Here is a 20,406-nt window from a genome sequence, read left to right as displayed (position 1 = left end):
TTGTACCATGCAATACTGGCCAGCGGGTCTCGGAAGTTTTGATTTATGGCCGTCAGGCACACAAGGCGAGTTGTGATGTGCGAGCCGACTACGTCGACAATCGAACATAAATTAATAAATCGATAGGTTAACTTAAAATTAGTTAGGTAATTTTAAACATGATCATTCCAGGTTGATTTAACAGTTTGTAGTCTAGAATCTCCATTACAAATATAAATAAAATGAAAATAAATTGTTGGTCTGACATGATAATGTACCTAATGATATTAAATCGGGCTCCTTTCATTAGAAAATATGATTTGAATTTTGAGATAATAAGACTAAAAGCAGTTTCTTGTTCGTATATGGTTACTTATGAATAATATGTATTGATTAATAAGCTATAATATACCTAATTCAACTGAACTCCTATGGTGTAAATGTCTAAAATATTAACATGAACATCTGATGATATATAAATGCCAAAGAATGCTTATCATCTATTTTTTTCTTAATCCTAAAAATATTATAATGTTCATAGGTAACGCAATATGAGAGGATACGGAATATAATAAAAAATGATTATCATTTTTAGGTTAGGTCCTGTCTGGGCTGTCATTACATTGACAGATCGTCAGAAGTGGTTTGACGTTTCGTTTCATACCAAACCACTTCTGACGATCAGAAAATGGTTTAATTTTTGATGTAACAGTAAACCAAACGTCATATCTCAAATTGTTTCCGTTATTTTTTACGCATGCGCATTGTGCCAATTTGTGAAACGTCAAACGCTTGGAACGCACCTGTTAATACTTTTTGCCTCTGGTCCCGGTCCGGATATTAGTCTATGGTCTCCGGTGTCATTTTGCTTTTGCCACCAAATATAGGTTATGTTTAAACCGTTCTGTCATCGTATTGTCGCTAAATTGTGCACAGCTGCATTAAATATTAATTTTCGGACTAATTTTTCTCAGTTTTCTGGTCCGGTATTTCAATTTAAAAAGATGTCTGGAGATTTATCCAAAAAAATCAAGGTACTTAATTCACCATTTATTGAAACATTATAAATGCTAACATTTTCGGCATTTTTATAATGTGCTTATTATTTAATTAGGATAGATATAGCATAATTAGCAATAGCATGTGCTAAAATGTATTGAATATTAGTTATTCACAATAAAAAGCAGGTTAGCATAATAGGATTACCTTAATTCTGCTAATTGGAAAAGAGGAAGTGTAACACGGTTAAGTTTTTAGGTTTTTTTAAAACATTTTTTTGTACTACAATATTTATCTTCATAATGATCTTATGAAACTTATATTTTTTTAGTCAGTAGGTACCTAATATTCCATTAAGTACCTCTGTAAAAGTTATGAAACTTTTGACAGGATAAGTATGTTCAGAACAATTTTAAAATTTAAATATCATTAAAAAAAAATAGACATATATTGACACAGCTTTATCTCCCAACCTAGAATACCATATTTTAATATCTTGTGGATCTGACTGAGGCGAGTCTGAAGGTACACATAACTCAATTTTCAAAAAAAAACAGGCATGGTTTGCCATCTTAATACAGATTTATGTCGTGTACCATACGTATGTCAATATCTCTATAAATTGAGATATATTTATTTTACTCTAAGTGGCCATATTGTACTGCACAAATAGAATACCTACAACGGAGTCATCTATTAACTTGTTTATCTCCTTTGTCTGTTGAACTTCCATAAGTGAGAAGAATCGTTCCACCTTTTAATTGTGCGGAGGAATAATAAAGATGAATTGGTTAATCTTCAGCAATTATAAATGAAGGAAAGTGATTATTGCAACTTAACTTATTACTTAGTGTCATTGAGAAAGCATTCAGCATGTGTATCAGTGGCGAAGGGTGGAGGTAGGCTGTTAAGATTCGTTATAAATAGTGCACACTAAACTTTTTTTAGTCATATGTATTTGTTTTTATTGAACTAAGACTACAATTTACAGACGGTGTTAGTTAGTTTTTAAAAATCAATTAAACCATGCCTAAACGAAACCATAATAGTTTTGGTCTAATTTGGGCAATACGACAAAATTGTGCACACTTTTTCATTCATAGTTATTTGTTTTCGTTGGATTAAAAATACATATTACACATATTGTTGGTTAATTTTTTTAATTCATTAAGCCCTGCCTAAACCAAACTATAATAAATAAAAAATATTATTCTATTTATAAGATATTCAAAGTTATGCATGATTTAATTGTATAATGTTAGATATTTTATAGATTGACATGTATTTTTTGACTATTATCTATTATGGCTTGGTTTTTCAGGGTTTAATTAAATTTTAAAAACTAACTAACACTATCTGTAAAATGTAGTCTTATTTCAATGAAAACAAATATGTATGTCTGAAAAAGTTTAATGTGCACTGTTTATGGCGGATCTTAACAGCCTACCTCCACCCTTCGCCACTGATGTGTATAATACGCAACGTGCGTTAGAGTAAGATAGAAGACATATGAATAAAGGAGTTAGGTTTTAAAATGTGAAGACGGTAAATATTAGTGTGACACATGTGTTTAGGGTAAACACTCTAGTGTATGTTGCTGAAATATATAGTTTCTATGTGAAATATAAAGTTAGTGGTAGATATTTTCAGTTAATTTAGTAGAAAAGATGGTTAACTGTGAAATGTTAACTCAGTACTGAAAAGCAAAATGATAGTATAATATTTCATAGATAAGTTAATAAGTACGTAGTACTAAAATCAAGATTCTATTGTGCAGTCATACACAAAGAAAACGGCTTCATATAGCCGGACAATGCTCTCAAATTTTAGTATTATTGCTCTGAGACTGTTCTCAAAAATCCATTTGAAGATGAAAACTAATTCTGTAATCCCAACATTTTTAATCCCTGGTTTTCGGAAACAACAGATCGCATAGGATCCCTGGATTGTAAACCTACAAAGAACATCAGCGAGGAGAGGTGTGATAAATAAACATCATGGTAGTAAGAAGCCACCACGGATTAAATGGAGATAAAACATACTTATGTTTGTTTGGCTTATTTAAATTTCACTATGCACAGTGGCGGCTCTATCTTGGGGGTTCAAGGGGATGGTACCCAGTAACAATTAAATTAAAATGACAAAAAAAAACAAACAATATTATTGTACTAACATCAGCGGCTTTTTTTAACTACATATACAACATATTTATTGTATTACAATAAATTAATATACAGTAGGAATTAATTTAATATAATATGTTACGCTGAATTAATTTTATATTTTGTCAATGTATAAATAATAGTAAATCTGAGTGTGAATCTCTCACCCTATTTCTGCAACTATTACCCATTATTTTTTATCTTTTACATGTACATCCATCAAACTTTATGAGCTCGTCTATCCAGCGGGTTTTAGGGTGGCCCTGTGCGCGTTTAATGCCCCATCGATACCACTGTATGACAGCATTTGTCCACTCACTGAGCGACATGTCAGTCCATTGCCATTTCATCTGCTTAGCGACTTGTATCGCATCACGTACTCTTGTCTACTACCTTATCCATTGGTTTCTTTTGTAATCTTTACATCTAAGAGTCTATGTTTCAATGCATACGTGAGCGTTACTGGCACACATTGGTTGAACATTTTATGCTTCTGGAAATGTATTTCTTCATAATAAGGGAACAACAAATTGACCGACGGTATTGAATACTGGTTAGTAAAATCTGACTCCACCATCTGAAAAGTGCTGGAGACGCCACTGATTATGGATATTACATTACTTACACATTTTCCATATTTCAGAAGTCGGTGACAATAGGTACTCACGATGGAATGTTTCATTGTGACGAAGTGTTGGCATGCTTTATGTTGAAGCAACTCCCGCAGTATGCCGATGCAGAAATCATTAGAAGCAGAGATCTGGCCGTTTTGAAGGAGTGTGATATCGTTGTCGATGTTGGAGACATTTTTGACAAATCCATCCACCGATATGACCATCACCAACGAGGATTCACCGAGACCATAGGTAGTCTGCTGCCATCAATGAAAAAATATGATATTAAGTAAGCTTAAAAAAATGAAGGTTTTTAGAATAAAATTTGTATAAAACTCCATTAAGTATTAATACCCCGTTTACACGTGCATGGATTTACTGCTGACAGTATGTATTACCGCGGCCATAATAAGAAAATGTACATGTAAACATGTATTATCCTGCAGTTGCAAGATTGAATCAAAAAAGTTCGGAAGCTTCTGAATTTTCATGCGACAGTTAGGATTTTTTCGATCTGCTTCTGCGTAGTAGAACGATAGTGGCGAACCTGCCGGCAAAAAAACGAATTATACCGCTCAGACTTATTTTGAGGTTAACCAATTTTCACTATCTGTCAAATAGTACCATAAAATGACAACATCGCGAATTGCTTACTCTTGAAGAATGAGATTGGAGAGACAGTCAGCACTTTTACGTGTAAACAGTTATTGTCACGATAGTTTAAAATACACACCATCGCTACTAGTAAATCCATGCACCAGTAAACGGGGTATAATGATGAGTCAGAGGTGGACTCTGGCTGTCTCCAAAGTTGTTTCACACCATTTCTCCCTTGTTATCGAATGCTGTGAGAAGGATCTTTTCTAATTAAACTGACTACCGGTCTCTAACACGCTGTTATTTCCATGTGTTTGTTGACGTCAATTGACACCAAAGTACTTTCTATCCAAGGCGGTCAATAGTCAGGCTGTGGCACAAATTTGTGATTTCCGATGGTAGTACTAGTTATTGCTTAACTTATGATGCGATGTGGTAACCATTTTCGCAGTGAATGATTTTCAATTGTATATTTTATTCATATCAATTAATATAGTACCATTTTTTTCAAATGAAACTATCATCATTATATTGTATTCAAAGTGTACCTAAGCAATAACTAACACTACAATCGATATTCACAGTTTCATGCTGTGGCCTGTACAGTGCAATTCTTTCAAAAAAGGCTTTCGTCAAAAGATTTAGATAACTTATAACGATCATTTGTTTTACAGACTTAGTTCTGCTGGCTTGATCTACGCTCATTTTGGAGAAGAAATCATCCGAGAAAAAACCAGCTTGGGAGATGTCGGTGTCAAAATAATTTTTGAAAAAATTTACGAGACCCTTATACAAGAAATCGACGCTATTGATAATGGAATACCTATTTGTGACGGTGAACCCCGATATCGGTTCTCTACAAACATCAGTGCCCGAGTCGGAAGACTCAATCCCGAGTGGAACTCTCCCAAGACTGTTGACGTCAAATCCCGCTTCGAAGAGGCGATGACTATCGTCGGACAGGAATTCTTGGATAGAATTTCATATTACACAACTGTTTGGTGGCCCGCCCGGGCGATCGTCGAAGCCAGCGTCAAAAATAGGTTTGATGTCCACCCGAGTGGTAAAATTATTGAGCTGGAAACCATTGTTCCATGGAAACAACACTTCTTTGACATAGAAAAAGAATTACAGTTAGGAGAATCAATATTGTACACTCTTTTTCAAGACAAGAGCGCTTGGAGGGTTCAATGTGTACCCAATACACCTGAAAGTTTTGTCTGCAGGTAAAATTTTGCATCACTTACAATATCTCTTCCCCTGTTCGGCTTTTTGTATCTATTCCGAGTATTGCATGCCACCCATCAGACTGATCAGGCAATTGTCACGTGTATTGAAACTCTGACATGGCCACTGTAGCGAAGGGTGGATGTAGGCTGTTAAGATCCGCCATAAATAGTGGACATGAAACTTTGTCAGTCATACGTATTTGTTTTAAAAGAAATCGCTTCTAGGTTGTTTGGTTATGCTTTTAGTCAAATATTTTATGATTTATAATACTAAATGTGTTGGAAAAAAGGAAAATGAAAATAACGCGTTTACAACTGATAAGCGATAATCATAAAATATGTAAAAACAAAAAATCCATGAGTTTGTATGAGATTTCACAATGTTCAATCGCAATGCCAACGAACAAACAAGTCACTGCGATAGTTGCCGACGGAAAACTAACGTATAGAAGTTTCATACTAACATCACGCGTAAGTGCGAGATCGGCACCCCACACAAACGCGTGATTGGCAGTGAACCTGTTAATGTGACCACCAGCGGCGGTTGGTCTAACATCATGCAAGTGCACCGCACTGCTTGCATTGCTATGAAACATCGTTCAAAATCGTAAATCATATTTTTTCTTCATAGGTTTTTAATATTATCGCTCACTTATTGTAATGCAAACCACAAACCGATGTGCCCACATTCCCAATCGGCGATAATACAGGCACTATGCACCGTGTACGTCATCCTCGCTGAAATCGTTTGCGCTCCGGCAATAATTTTGTTTACTTAAAATGAACCCACAGTTTAGTATTAACTAAAGCCATTATAAAACAACTTAAACCGTGCTAATCACTTACGCCATGCGTAAATTCCAAAATATCGAGCGCCGACCGGGTAAAATGACATCATATTGTTCTGAGTAGAGAGCAATTACAGATTTGAATTATGGTTTGTTATTATAGACGCCCCGCCCCGACTTCACGCTCAAATTATGTTTAGTATCATATTTAGCAATCTCGTATGTAAAATGCCTGTTAAACTTAATACAATAGAATTCATTATTTTATAAATTTAAAATGGATAAGAAATATAATAGAATGTCGGTAAGATATTTTGATTTATGTGTACTGCAAATTAAATCAATGAAGATAAAAATAATTTTGGTACCTATCGCATTTCTGGAAAATTAATATTTCATTATCATGTGTGTTGACTAAATGCGAAATGATGTCGGTTATTTATAAAAGGTATAGAAAATTATTAATTCATGAATTCTAGTGATAAGCTAATAAATCTTAGTACTATTTCACAAAGTGCAGTTTCATAATAATCATTATTCATACAGTGTACAAATTGCTAAAGATAATGTACTTATATAGAATAAGATGGCTTACGTTGAAAGTAAGAGGTATTTATCTACTATAAGAGATGCAATCGTTTCTTAAAACAAATCCAATAAAGATTTAAGTAACTCGCAACATGTTTTATTAAAAATATAAAATATACAGGTAATTTCCCAAATGTCAATAACGTTTTGTCAAATCAAAAATAAGGCCGAATTGATTTCATTTTTCAATAAGGTAGGTTTCCAGCGCACCCTCAAAAATTACAACCCAAAAAATCACCGGCCGCCACTGGTGACCACTACAATCATAATTTTCTTTTCCTAACATCGACGCTCTTCCACCATAAGATTAATGGAATCTTTACACCACAGATGACAGAATAACTTGTGGGCTTTCCTGTAGTACTATAATAAACTCTTTATTTCCCAAAAAATGTGTTAATAGGTAAATAATTTATATGATTGAGGGCACCGCTTAATTTTCTTTATCTACGGTATTATGGTAATCTCAATATACAAAAATGTTCATTACTTCAGTTGACTAGCGTGATTGTTTCAGGAAATTCCTACGAAAAGATTGGTGGGGAACCAGAGATGATGCGCTGATTCAATTATCCGGAATATCCGGGACGATATTCTGCCACGCCACCGGCTTTATTGGCGGCAATCAAACGCGGGAGGGAGCATTACAAATGGCGATCAAAAGTCTGGAAGCTAGTGATACATGAAACCACTACAAAATTAAACTGAAACACCTTAAATCATATTAAACGTCTGATCTTTTAATACAATATTAGTATCCTCCTATTTTTGGTTATTTATTAAAAAAGGAGAATTTATTTATGTAACAAAGCTAGGTACAGTGCGAAAATGATATGTTGAAGTGTCATGGCCGCCGTTGTGGAGCTGCGATTTATGCCAGTATTGTAGTTCTCGTAACGGCCGCAGACTACTGAGTTCATTTCATATTTTTATACATTTATTTATTTCTTTATAAATCATTTTACCGAATAAAACATTTTTTTATGAAACAGAAATACAACTTTATTCTGCTATTGAAATACTTTCCAAGATCGAAAAATTACATTATGATATTTTTGGCAGTTTTGTACATAAATAAACAAGAATGCTGCATATCTCAGACACATTCTATTGCAATTCATTAAGCAGAAAAAAATGCAGATGTAGAGATAGGACGATCGATTGGCTCAATGTTCTGGATGTTAGAGAATTGAAGCGACTAACACATAACATATAATACTGCAACAATTGATGACAACACATACTATCATAAGATATGATACCCACTAATGACATAGTTAATCAATAGGCGAGATGCCTATGGTGGAATGTAAAGGATCTTGTGAACCATTCAAAACAGAGAGTTCCGTTGATTTCATTATATTGTCACTTTTGCATCTGAAGTTTCAGTTGACTTTTCTGTCTGTGCGTCATCATTTTCTTCCACCTCATCGTCGCTGTTCTGTTCGTGGTCTCCTTCGCTCGGCCCCACTTTGTTTTCATCTCTGATGTCGTACGAGTGCAAGGGAAGCGTCTGCAGCCAGTTCTCCATGGATTTCTCCTGTTGCTCGGTGGTTATAATGTTTGGGTAAATGAAGGTCTTCTTGAATTCTTCAATCTCGCTTTCGATGTCGTCCCACGTGAGTGATCCGTGAAATCCATCCTTACTGTATCGGTTGTTATATCGATCATAGTGTACCTATCGAAATTGAACATTAATATTATAACAGTATAAAGAGTAATTAATGCAATGAGAGTCAATTCTACTAAGCTGTTAAAAAAAGCATGATGATTTACTCGACAATGAAATAAAATCAAAGACAGCAGTAAATAAAAAGTTTCACTACTATCACAATATATGCTCATCATACACACATACCCAAGTATGCATGCAATCTGCTCAACGGTGCTTTATACAAAAGTAAGATTCATCCATATCATATTTTCTATTTTTCGGAAACATTTCCTACGTGAAAAAATGTCTCAAAACGTATAATGCATTTCACAGAAGCTATAATGACATTACAGTGAAACCCCGATTCTACGATTTTCAAGGGACCCAAAAAAAAACGAAAAAGGGGATATATAAAAAAAAGCATTTCGACGTCTTCAATTATTTTAAGGAGTTCTAGTTTTCTTCATGGGGGACATTTTAGTTGCAACAAAATCGTGATACGAGATGTGAGGCAAGCCTGAGCAGCCTGTGCAAAGTGCAAACAACAGGCAAAATTGAGCGCCAACCGATCTGTGCAAACAAAGCATAATAAAAAGTATCATGAACAATTCTATGACAGCGAAATGAAAAATATTCAAAAACAACGGTCACTCGGGATAATATTTGTGACGGAATCATAATATTTCCAAACAAAGCATCATAAACAAATTCTACGAAAGCGAAATGACAAATATTCAACAAAAACGGTCAATCGGGATACTATTTGTGACGGGACCATAATATTTAGACGATAGATCGAGGAAAACGATAAATCGGGGAACGGTTAATGCGGGATTATTTAACATTGTTCTTATGGGTGTTTGGCGTGACTTCCAAAAATGAACGATTCATGCGGGAAAACGATTTATGCGAGAACTGTAGAAGCGTGAAAAACTTTAAAAAAAAAGTTGAATTAAACGAAATTACCTGATCCAGTATAAGTCCCAATCCTGGCGCCATCGGTAAATCAATGCGATCAGCTGTGAACGCTCTCTCGAGGGTGTCTTCCTCAGTGTGTCCTCGCACAATTGCTAATGTGAGTCCCACCATCTTTCTGATTTGATGCATCATGAAACTCTGCCCCTAAAACATATAAAGAAATCTATTCAAGAATGGTTTGAATTATAAATCAACTAAAAATTAAATTAAATATTGACCACATGAGCACAACATGGAATAATCGTTAGAATGCTCAAGTGTTGACATGCGATTTTAAATAAATTCTTATAAACACATTATATTAATGCTGACATCTTACAGCTAATATCGCTTATCACTATTACAGCTAATAATAATAGCTAACATCTTGTCGTTACCTTCACTTTGAGGACTACGAACTCCATCTTATCAGTGACGAAAGGTTCTCCGCATTCAAAAGACATCATGTATCTTTTTGAAGAAGGATCAAGGTACTCTCTGAAAAAAAAGGAAAATTTTAACAATCAAATATATTATAATATATTTAAATACACATAATTAATTAGTAGTCTCATCTGCTTAGCAGGACATTCTCAATAGATAAAAATCACCAACACTATTTAGCTGTTTATCGGGTGATTTATTAAGTGATGACAACTGTCACATTTTAATCAGAAATAAATGTAGTTTACTTATTTCATAGGAAACTTATTTTGAGTATTAATTATACATGCAAATACGATATAAATATTAAATACGTCAAACATGGTTAACATCTATAGTAAACAGACAACCTTCTTAATTTCATAAGGATCTTCATTGCCATGCCAATAATAATATATGAATGAGTACTGGTATAATGTATCCGCGAATGCTTCAATTTATGCAAATTCGTATGACATTCGCACAATATAATTATTCAATTGCAACTAAATTAAAATATATTGAATAATAATTATTAGGCAATCGATATTTATAAAATGGCAACATTATTCACAACGGAATGCAACGTTGCCTAATTAACTCATCACTTTTGCAACTGCCATTATATTTTGATCTATGCATGATATTTTAAAATTGGTTTTATTTAGCGAAACACAACATTCTATGCATCTGCTAATTATACACAATTGTTTAAATAAATTTGTTCAAAAATAAGTCAATTAAATTTACCTAACTTCACAGAATACATTACTACTAATATAAATAGGTCGGTTATATAAAATGAATGTCAAGACGTAAACGAGAGTTACAAGCAAAATAATGATACATACTAAAGCTTTTTAGCGAAAGTTACAGTATGCTTTTTTGAACTGCCAAATATGTTAAAAGTGATTTATGTGACAAACTGATAAAATTCAGGGAATCCGTCGGAACTAAATTGTCGCATTGCCAACAGCAACTGTTATAGTACCTAGCGGAATAGTGGGTATCAAATTTAATAATCTGGCTCCCTATGCACAAAACTATTTAATACTTACTATTTGAAATGAACATCAAAGTTTACCGTATTGCTTATAACTCATGTACACAAAAATGTACCGCCTGACAAAAAACTCTGTCGATAGGTACTTATTCATACTTACTTTTTTGATGTAAAATTGTGAAAATTTTTTGTTCCCTCGAATTTCTTTAATATAATTCTCACATTCTCAATGGTTTGTGGCGATGTTCTGTAGGTTTCTATGTAAGGAATTGGCGTATCGTGTCTCTCAAAAGATAATGTGGGAAGTACATAAATGTAAGTGCGAGCGTCACACTGAGATTTGGAATTGAATCCTTTGGTCACCCTCTTAATGGAGAATATTTTTATCTCTGGCGGCAGAAGATCATTGATTGTTGAGACCTGAACTTCGTCGGCTGGAAAGCAATTTATTTTCATAATGTAATTAAAATAACATCTGGGACAGAGTATTTACTAGCGGGGAAAACTCCTCATTGGCGGTTATTTAAAGTCTACCTTAGTAAAAATAAATCTTATTTATTAGCTTATAGTGGCTAAGACTCAGCTTATTAGAGAGAATTTATTATTTATTTTATAATAATTTTTAATGCATTTTCTTATGCCATTAAATATGCCTTTTAATGGTAACGGATTTCAAAACATTGTTTTTACCAAAGATGTAGAAAAACCTTCTATATAAAGGAGCCTAAATGTATAAAATTGAAGCAAAAAAATACCACTGGTCCACTGATTAAGTCAGGTACAAGTGACTCATTGCAAGTGTATTCGCAGAGAACTTCACACTACTGCTAACATTTATTTGCTAATTTGCAGGGCATATAAAAAGACAATTTGTCATAATGAGTAGATAATAAATACTACACTTCGGCATTCTTATTTACTTAGTTAAAAAATTCTGTAAAATTTGTGTAAAACAGTATATAACTGCGCACTCCACACAGTAATCGCAATGAACATAAAGAATAGCTGCCATTGCTTTAGCAAAAAAAAATTGGAATGGCAACTGAGCAATTTTAATGTTTGTGGAGTTTGTCAAGTTAACTATGCTCCACGCGCTTGCAAAATAATTTCAAATATCATAACAAAACTAACATATAAATTCATTCTATTTATAGTCGAAATTCTTTTGTTTTTACTCTCGTAAATATGTCTTCAGATTATTATAATCATTTGTCATCACGGTACTGCGCTATTTGCCATGTTCTCTTCCCACAATAAACAAATGGTTTACCACCAATCCTCAGAAAAACATATACCTACAATATCAGTTACTTACGCATTTTAAGAGATACAAGTTGTCTGGCAGCCGATACTCCTTTGTCGGTGCGAGCAGCTCTTTGGAATTGTATCGTTTGGATCTGATTGAATGCCTCGTCAGTTATATACTTGGCTGTTAATAATGCTTTCAATAAGTCTTCCTCAATAGTTCGAACATCAGGATTTCTAAAATATATTGAGGAAATGAACACTGTAATATTTTCTCTCCAGACCCACCACTTACAACTGAGGGGTATAGAAGCAAAGGCAGCTTTCTACCATATCAGTGTTTTGGAGAAAAAACTAATTTAAGGCAGATAAGGCATAAAGCCCATTGACGCAGCGAGTGCGGCGCTCGCGCAAAATTTCTACAAGTGGCGCGTAAATCATCAAAAATACAACGTAATCAAATACGCCAGCGCCCACTGGACTTAACGATGCCTTGCGCGCCGCCTGCCGCATGAGTCACCGTTTTTCGCTTCTCGGCGATACGATTTAATGAAAATACAAAGAAGTCCATTCATTGAACACGGCTACCAAAATTACGCTGCTTGAGGCGTTGTCGATCGACGGGCCAAAAGCAATTATTTAATAACAGAGAACCCATTGTTTTATTTTATTCCGTGTCATTATATTTCGCTGGTTGAATAATGTCGTCGTAAATATTTATTACAAGCCCCGAAATAATATAATATTTTTATTGCTTTGTTATGAGAGACGCTGTAAAAATAATTGTTTTGTGCTGCTTGGGCCGCTTATTACATAGGTGAAGGGTAATGCGCGGCGAGAGACGTGTGATTATGGTTATGAATACGCCGACTTCGCCCGCTCGACGCGTTCTGTGGGCACCATCGCTAAGGTTTAATGCAGAACTTTTTGTATTTTTTTTCAATGTAGAAATAAGATTCAAAAATATAATAAAAATCAGTAATTTCGCTACACTTATTAAGATATTTTAATTATTATAAATGTCAATATTGCTACATTTGCTTCCAAATTTATAAGATTGCTGGTTTTGGGTCTAACTAATTGAAAGTTTGCTCCCAAATTGTACCGAGTGGCCATTTTGTCACGTGACTTTTTGTATAGGAATAATATTGAAGAATGCAGCCTTTGCTTCTAATGTGAATTTTTAAAGTGATTTTTGAATGAAAGAATGCAGATTTGCGCCTCTAATATTGTTTTACCATGTGCATAATAAGCATAATTGATTCTATACCCCTCAAATGTACGGCATCACGGAATCCAACCTACCCTTCAGCATAAAAAACATAATGCCAAAACATAGATATAACTCATGGGGAAAAGAATAAATACTTCTGTTATAAATACTTGATGCCAATCAGAGACCTTCAATTGTTAATTTAAAATTTTCATACATTTTGATGCATTATTAACACAAACTAAGATTATATTAAGTTGGGCTAGGTTAGGTTTGGTCTAAAAATAAAGTTATAAAATCTCATGTAGGCATCTGCGGCATATTTACCTTTTTTTAAGGGGGGACATGCTCGTCGAAGGTCAAAATTGAGTTTTTATTGTATTTTCAAACCATGATCCTGGACACTCCTTAAACGTTGTAGATAATCTATTTATATAATTTTGAAGCCTTATTATCCTTTATAGTTATTTTAAACATTTGATGACTGCATGAAGTATTTTTGTTACATAAAATAGTATTCTTTTAAACCTCTCGCTCTAATGTTTTAGAATATAGTCATATTTCGGTACATAACTGTGCAGTGGTGTTAGGATTTTTTACATTTAATAATTTTTAAACGCATTTATAAAACCATTAGCATAATTTATTACGAGATAATTTTTGTAAAATATTCACGATAAAAAATTATATTGATAATCTCTGTGATCCCAAATTTGACAAGAATTAGGCATTTTATTATTCAAAAAATCGGCAAGATTAACACATTTGAAGATGATTTTAAAGATATTTATTATAAGCTATGTCTTTGACCATTCAAGTGTGATAAACATCTTATGAATAATGATTGCTTTATAATAATTATTGACCTAAGAATAAGGTAGTGTTTTTTTGAAATACGCCATTTCTTTTGTCATTCCCCAGTGGTTAAGCTACAACAAACGGCCGTAGCCATAAATTGACAAACTATAATTAAAGTAGGGAGTAAAATGATATTGACGCGCGTGTTTGAACATGTACAGTTTAAAAAAAAATAAAAAAAAATTCGGTTAAGTACATGTTCAAACACGCGCGTTAACATAATTTTACTATCTACTTTAATTAAAGTTTGTCATTTTATGGCTACGGCCGTATGTTGTAGCTTAACCACTAGAGAATGACAAAAGAAATGGCGTATTTCAAAAAAACACTACCTTATTCTTAGGTCAATAATTATTATAAAGCAATCATTATTCATAAGATTTTTATCACACTTGAATGGTCAAAGACATAGCTTATATTAAGTATCTTTAGAATCATCTTCAAATGTGTTAATCTTGCCGATTTTTTGAATAATAAAATGCCTAATTCTTGTCAAATTTGGGATCACAGAGATTATCAAAATAATTTTTTATCGTGAATATTTTACAAAAATTATCTCGTAATAAATTATACTAATGGTTTTATAAATGCGTTTAAAAATTAATAAATGTAAAAAATTTTAACACCACTGCACAGTTATGTACCGAAATATGACTATATTCTAAAACATTAGAGCGAGAGGTTTAAAAGAATACTATTTTATGTAACAAAAATACTTTATGCAGTCATCAAATGTTTAAAATAACTATAAAGGATAAATAAGGCTTCAAAATTATATAAATAGATTATCTACAACGTTTAAGGAGTGTCCAGGATCATGGTTTGAAAATACAATAAAAACTCAATTTTGACCTTCGACGAGCATGTCCCCCCTTAAGTACCATGTATTTTTGTAATTAATTTAAAACAAACCAGAAGCTCAATCACTGCCCACACTACATATGAAGGAGATTGAGGGCCTAGCCCAGGTGCTCCAAAACATTTAAAAAAATCAATATAATTGTTCAAACTCAGGCATAAAATTACGCTCATACTTTTTGAGTTTTAAAAAAGTATCCACTACGTGTCTATAAGCATGTAATTAGTATGAATCACAGAACAGATAATAAATAGAATACCAATAGACTATATTCAATACGCCGCATGGTGAAGCAGGCTTTTGAATGTGTGAGTGTCCTACGAAAAAGAAGCATGCATTATGCACTTGCAATAGTGTGTGTAACACACCATCATTAAATGAGCGTAAATGCATAAACCGAGAGCAGTTTTCAGTATTCGACGTAAAACGTATTCTAGACACAAGTGTAAGTTTAACCCGGATTCTTCCTTACTCGAGTTGGTTACCTGCTATCACCTTACCCGTTGTGTATTTCAGTTCCCATTATTTCTGAGTTCCCTGGTATGGATGGTAGAGTATATTGATTTTTAAAGAATCAGGGTTCTGTTTTTCGGCACTAACCCCCACTAGATTTTACTGCTGGAACCGAATCTTTAATATAATTGGGGATTCTAACAGCACTGATTATGCGAGCGAGTTTACTTCTGCAGTACATTGTCTGTAAGGCAATCATGAATTCTACACCCAATACTTAGTAAGGCAACAGGTAATATTTAATTTAAGTCACCTCTGCATCCCAAAGTAATTAACCCCTGAATAAGCAAAAAGCATTGCAACTTTTCTCCGCCTAATCCTTTCGAAGGGTTCATCGCAAACTCGCTTGTTTGGATTCGACTTATCTTCTAGATTTCTAGATCTTGCTTGGTCTTCCCATTGACGTTTTTTAACTCTGCCGTTGTAGCGTGTCTGTTTCTTGGTTAGTTTTTCACTCTTATCGTCGACCTCAGGTTCCATGTCATCAATATGTACTTGCGAAAATAGCGGTCTACATCCACCTGTAACAATTGCGTACACGATATCAATTTGTTGGCCTACACTTTCAGCTACAGACCGCAATGTGTATTTGTAGGCTACGTTATTAAATTAACACACAATGAAAGGTAAATTAATGAATAAATGGTACGTTTAACGCATCATACTTATAATTGGAATTGGAAAGATAGTTGTTTTAAACTCATTCAAAAGTTTTTGTGTAAAATTCCTAAGATAAGTCATTTAGCGATACCAAATTTTAGGTTAATTTTGAAGTTTTGGTTAATCTTGATTGTCTATGGTTATTTATTGTCAAAAAGTATAATAATCTATGATTAAAACAACAATGAAATACCATTCATTCTGTGATTTTATTTGATTAAATAAGACAATATTTTCAACAGAGCAGGTAGATAGTTTTATTAGTCAATTAATCATAAGATCAATTATAAAATCTGAAAAAGTTGTATTTAATTTAAGTACTGTTAAGACTGTTAAGAGGGAAACTCTTACGGAAACTATTAAACAACGGTCTGGCAATAAAATGCAATAAAGAGCGTTTTTCGACTGACGTTTTGTAAATTGTGATTCGAGTTCGAGTTTCGACCTCGATGCAAATATTTTTGTTATGAATGTATAAATACACCTTCGTTTCGATAGTATCCTATTGAGAGCGTATTATATATAATATTATATACATTCACGCGATGGCAGATTCTACGGTGTTTTCGAAGTCATCGGATGTAACGAAGATGAAAGTAGTCGATTTAAAAAAAGAACTAAAAATGCGAGGCTTGAGTACGGCCGGTGACAAAAGTGAACTCGCGTCAAGGCTGCAAAGCGCGCTGAATAAAGACTGCCTTGCCGAAGACACCCTCGACTCAGACGAGCTGGACCTGGACGGCGTCCTCGGGGACGACGACGACGAAGACAAGAACGTCGCCGACCTCATAAACGACGATATCATCGCAAACGAATCCGTTGTATCGGGATCCGGCAGTGCACTCATAGAAAACGCGATCGACTCTCCGGATACGGTGTCCGGGAACACTGTGAGCGCCCCACAATCCATCAGAATAATGAAGAGACGGTCTCCGTCGAAAATCTCAAGTGCAGATTCGTTGATTGACGATAAGGATCTCTCCCCCCCCGTACAGTCTTCGCTGAAACGTTCGATAAGCACTAAAAGTGATGATTCTACGCCTGCCAAAAAGATTGTACTGAACAGAGCAATCATTGTTGCCCCTGTTTCAAGCAATGATGATTCATCTACTGTGACAGATAGCGATTCAAAAGATAAGACTATCAGTAATTTAGAGCCTAAAGTGACGAAACTATCTCTGGATCCTAAAGCGAGGTTAGAGATGCGAGCTAAACGTTTCGGCTTGCCGCCAACCGAGACTGCTCTTAAAGAAATAAGAAAAGCTCGCTTCACATCGGATACCTCCACTGTCACAAACACAAATTCGCCACAAAGGATCACATACACGTCGACGACCTCCTTAGATGTTCTTAAAAAACGCGCTGAACGATTTGGCACTTCCGTCTCCAAGGTAATGGTGGATGCTGAAAATCAAGAGAAATTAGAAAAACGTAAAGCCAAGTTTGGTGTGATTAAAACATAAATTTATTGACGAGTACTGTGCCATAAACTGTACAAATACAACATTGCAGTACCTCAACAATTTCCAACTGAAGGCCTCGAGTCTATCATAGATTAATGTTAACAATCCTCACTTTGTAAAGTTTTTACCTACATTGCTAATTTATTTTTTAACCAATACAGTGATTTTAATGTATGTACTCTAGATGAATAATAAATATCTTTGCTTTTGAAATCACTTAAACCATTTTATCCTTGTTTTATTGTTCGCTCCAAACCTATAACCAAATGCAGAGATGTCGATGTTAAGTAAGCCATAAATAAGACATTTAAGGATAATATATCAGTTGGCAATGTCCCTTTGAAGCAGAGGCAAACAAATCTGACTATTATTAAATTATGTGGAGTAAGTATTTACTACATATTGTGTTTTAATTTAATGAATAGAATAATATGTAATAATGACCACCAGTGGCGGCCGGTGGTTTCCAAAATTGCTTTCATTGGGGGTGCACTCAAAATTTTCTTACCTTATTTAAAAAGCATATCAATTCAGCGTTGTTTCTGTTTAGCGAACACCTCAATCACTTCTCAAGTCTTGAACTGTTTGTAAAAGTTTTTTCTCAATGCTTAACACAGGTAGACATGTTAAGTCAGTCCTGATTCATGGTAAGTATTTCTGAAAGACGATTTAATTCTTTTAATGGTTGAAAAACACTTTTCAATTTCCACAGATGTCATCGGACCATCCTTTTTTTATTCTGACTTATTATTATTATTGATAAAGTCTACGTTTACCGACATCATTTTAAAACACATACACTTCACTGATTGAACTATAATTATAAGTATTAAGTATTATAAATCTTTTATTCAAAATTTATCATTTTAAAACACATACACTTCCCTGATTAAACAATAAGTATAAGGTGCATTGGGGTAATTCCGAATATGGGTATATTCCGAAAGTTCAAAAATTCTACCAATCGAAGAGATATTTTCCTATTGGCAACATTTAGTCTAGACACCATGTTCATTGTGCTCGCCTCGTCAGTCGTCGCTAGTCGCTAGTGTCAACAATGCGTGCATACCATCAAGTTTTTTCGGAGAAGTGTTTTTCTCGCCATTTTTGCTGATTCGTAATTACCCCAACTTACATATCTCAGAATTCTGGTAAGTTATTTGAATAAGTGATTGCTTTTACGATAGATTATCGTTTTTTACGAATTTGTGGGAGGAACACAACGTCCTAGCTGTGTTTTAAATTTTTTTTCGGAAATACCCCTTTGGGGCTATTCCGATATATATTCATTCCGCAATAGCCCACTTAACTTTTCCATAGTAATTGGCAGTGATTCTCAATCTGTAAAGAAACTAAAATTATATCTAATTTAGATGTACATAATATACTTAATTAAATTAATATTAAAGTAAGTAAATTTAGTGTCGTCCTAATAAGAAGCTATCGCACATCCTATTATAATCTGGGTAAGTGCGGTAACGCCAGCCTTCACTTAACAGTATAACTAGTGTATCCGACATCATGAGCGAATATAGCGATTCTGATATTATAGATTATCTTGATTTTGAAGTATTGATGGATAAATACTCTGAAGATGATTTAAAAATATACAAGGAAGAACCAAGGTCACAAAAAAACAAAAGATGTGAAATATGGTGAAAGTTTAACTGACGAAAAGATACTCGCCAACAACGATTCAAATTCTCTCTGTACTAAGAGTAAAGGTGTTGGCAAAAAAAGTAAAGGTAAATAAAATCAAGCGGATAAAACAGACAAAAAAAAAACGAAGAGAAAAGACACATTGAAAGAGATGACAAAGACAACGTTGATGTTTTTATAAAAGGAAAAAATATAACAACTAGAGAAGACTCAAAAGAAAAAGACAAAAATGAACAACTGCTACTAAAACTGAAAAATAAAGATATAGTATACAAAACTCAAGAAAAAGACCCTCAGAAAGAAGAAGGAGGAAAATTACAAATTAAATAATTCAGTGCTTGTCAGATATTCAATCAGAAATGGAGGTACTATATTGGGTTCATAGAAGAAATAATAAAACATGAGAAAACATACTTCTCTATCAACTTCTTAAAAACTATGAGACCACAGCAGCAGCTAACCTTTATTACGACCATAAGAAAAGATAGTGACAACTTTCCAGAGTAATTAATAGTGAAGAAGATAGACATACAAAAAAAAGTGCTGATGAAAAAGAATATTACTTATGTAATGATAAAGATAGAATTTATTTTGACTGATTGCGTACCAAACCAATAGATCATTATTATGTATATGTGAGGCTTTCAGACCATGTCTTAAGCAATTCTGTTATATTTTTTTAACAGTGTAGCCCGCATTTTAGTTTTAGGTTTGCTAGCATGAATAATTTATAAGTTTATGCCATAAAAGTAGATAAACATGATTAAAAAGACAAGTTCCGACTTTGATTTAACATTTTAAGGTTGACTTATTTAATTGTATGGGTATGAAGAAAGTTTATTTTGTTATGCAAAAAGCAGTAAGTAAACAAAAGATATCTTTATAAAAAATATTGTTCTATCAAGGTAGGCAAATAAGAATGTAGACTCAAATAATTTTAAAA

General features: G+C 33.8%; 3 protein-coding genes across 3 annotated transcripts; 2 read left to right on the top strand and 1 right to left on the bottom strand.

Annotated features, from left to right (window-relative positions):
* Positions 1-852: 852 nt before the first annotated feature.
* On the top strand, positions 853-7,960 carry LOC147065548 (MYG1 protein C27H6.8). Its single transcript, XM_085957177.1, has 4 exons — positions 853-1,013; positions 3,784-4,043; positions 5,026-5,577; positions 7,474-7,960. Exons 1-4 carry the CDS (start codon positions 870-872, stop codon positions 7,640-7,642), a joined length of 1,125 nt encoding a protein of 374 aa, XP_085813303.1. The 5' UTR covers positions 853-869; the 3' UTR covers positions 7,643-7,960.
* Positions 7,933-16,473, bottom strand: Pus1 (Pseudouridine synthase 1). Its single transcript, XM_085957176.1, has 7 exons — positions 16,347-16,473; positions 15,935-16,202; positions 12,309-12,475; positions 11,154-11,427; positions 9,966-10,065; positions 9,577-9,732; positions 7,933-8,634 (listed from the first exon to the last, which is right to left on the bottom strand). Exons 1-7 carry the CDS (start codon positions 16,420-16,422, stop codon positions 8,314-8,316), a joined length of 1,362 nt encoding a protein of 453 aa, XP_085813302.1. The 5' UTR covers positions 16,423-16,473; the 3' UTR covers positions 7,933-8,313.
* A 57-nt stretch (positions 16,474-16,530) lies between these two features.
* On the top strand, positions 16,531-18,026 carry LOC147065546 (uncharacterized). The gene has a single exon (XM_085957178.1). It carries the CDS (start codon positions 16,887-16,889, stop codon positions 17,802-17,804), a length of 918 nt encoding a protein of 305 aa, XP_085813304.1. The 5' UTR covers positions 16,531-16,886; the 3' UTR covers positions 17,805-18,026.
* Positions 18,027-20,406: the final 2,380 nt, after the last annotated feature.

This window comes from Rhyacophila brunnea, unplaced genomic scaffold (genome assembly GCF_057557595.1).
Source record: "Rhyacophila brunnea isolate RB1 unplaced genomic scaffold, BYU_Rbru_1.0 scaffold_6, whole genome shotgun sequence".
In the NCBI taxonomy this organism is placed as follows: Eukaryota; Metazoa; Arthropoda; class Insecta; order Trichoptera; family Rhyacophilidae; genus Rhyacophila; species Rhyacophila brunnea.
This window is presented reverse-complemented; position numbering and strand designations above follow the sequence as displayed.

Excerpts from the sequence above, each read along its gene's own strand:
- LOC147065548 (XM_085957177.1), top strand. The coding sequence starts at position 870 with ATGTTTAAACCGTTCTGTCATCGTATTGTCGCTAAATTGTGCACAGCT. Across the intron at positions 4,044-5,025 it reads ATGAAAAAATATGATATTAA|ACTTAGTTCTGCTGGCTTGA; the intron begins GTAAGCTTAAAA and ends TTTGTTTTACAG. Across the intron at positions 5,578-7,473 it reads CCTGAAAGTTTTGTCTGCAG|GAAATTCCTACGAAAAGATT; the intron begins GTAAAATTTTGC and ends TGATTGTTTCAG.
- Pus1 (XM_085957176.1), bottom strand. The coding sequence starts at position 16,422 with ATGACTTATCTTAGGAATTTTACACAAAAACTTTTGAATGAGTTTAAA. Across the intron at positions 16,203-16,346 it reads CTTTCCAATTCCAATTATAA|GTGGATGTAGACCGCTATTT; the intron begins GTATGATGCGTT and ends CAATTGTTACAG. Across the intron at positions 8,635-9,576 it reads TGGGACTTATACTGGATCAG|GTACACTATGATCGATATAA; the intron begins GTAATTTCGTTT and ends CAATTTCGATAG.
- LOC147065546 (XM_085957178.1), top strand. The coding sequence starts at position 16,887 with ATGGCAGATTCTACGGTGTTTTCGAAGTCATCGGATGTAACGAAGATG.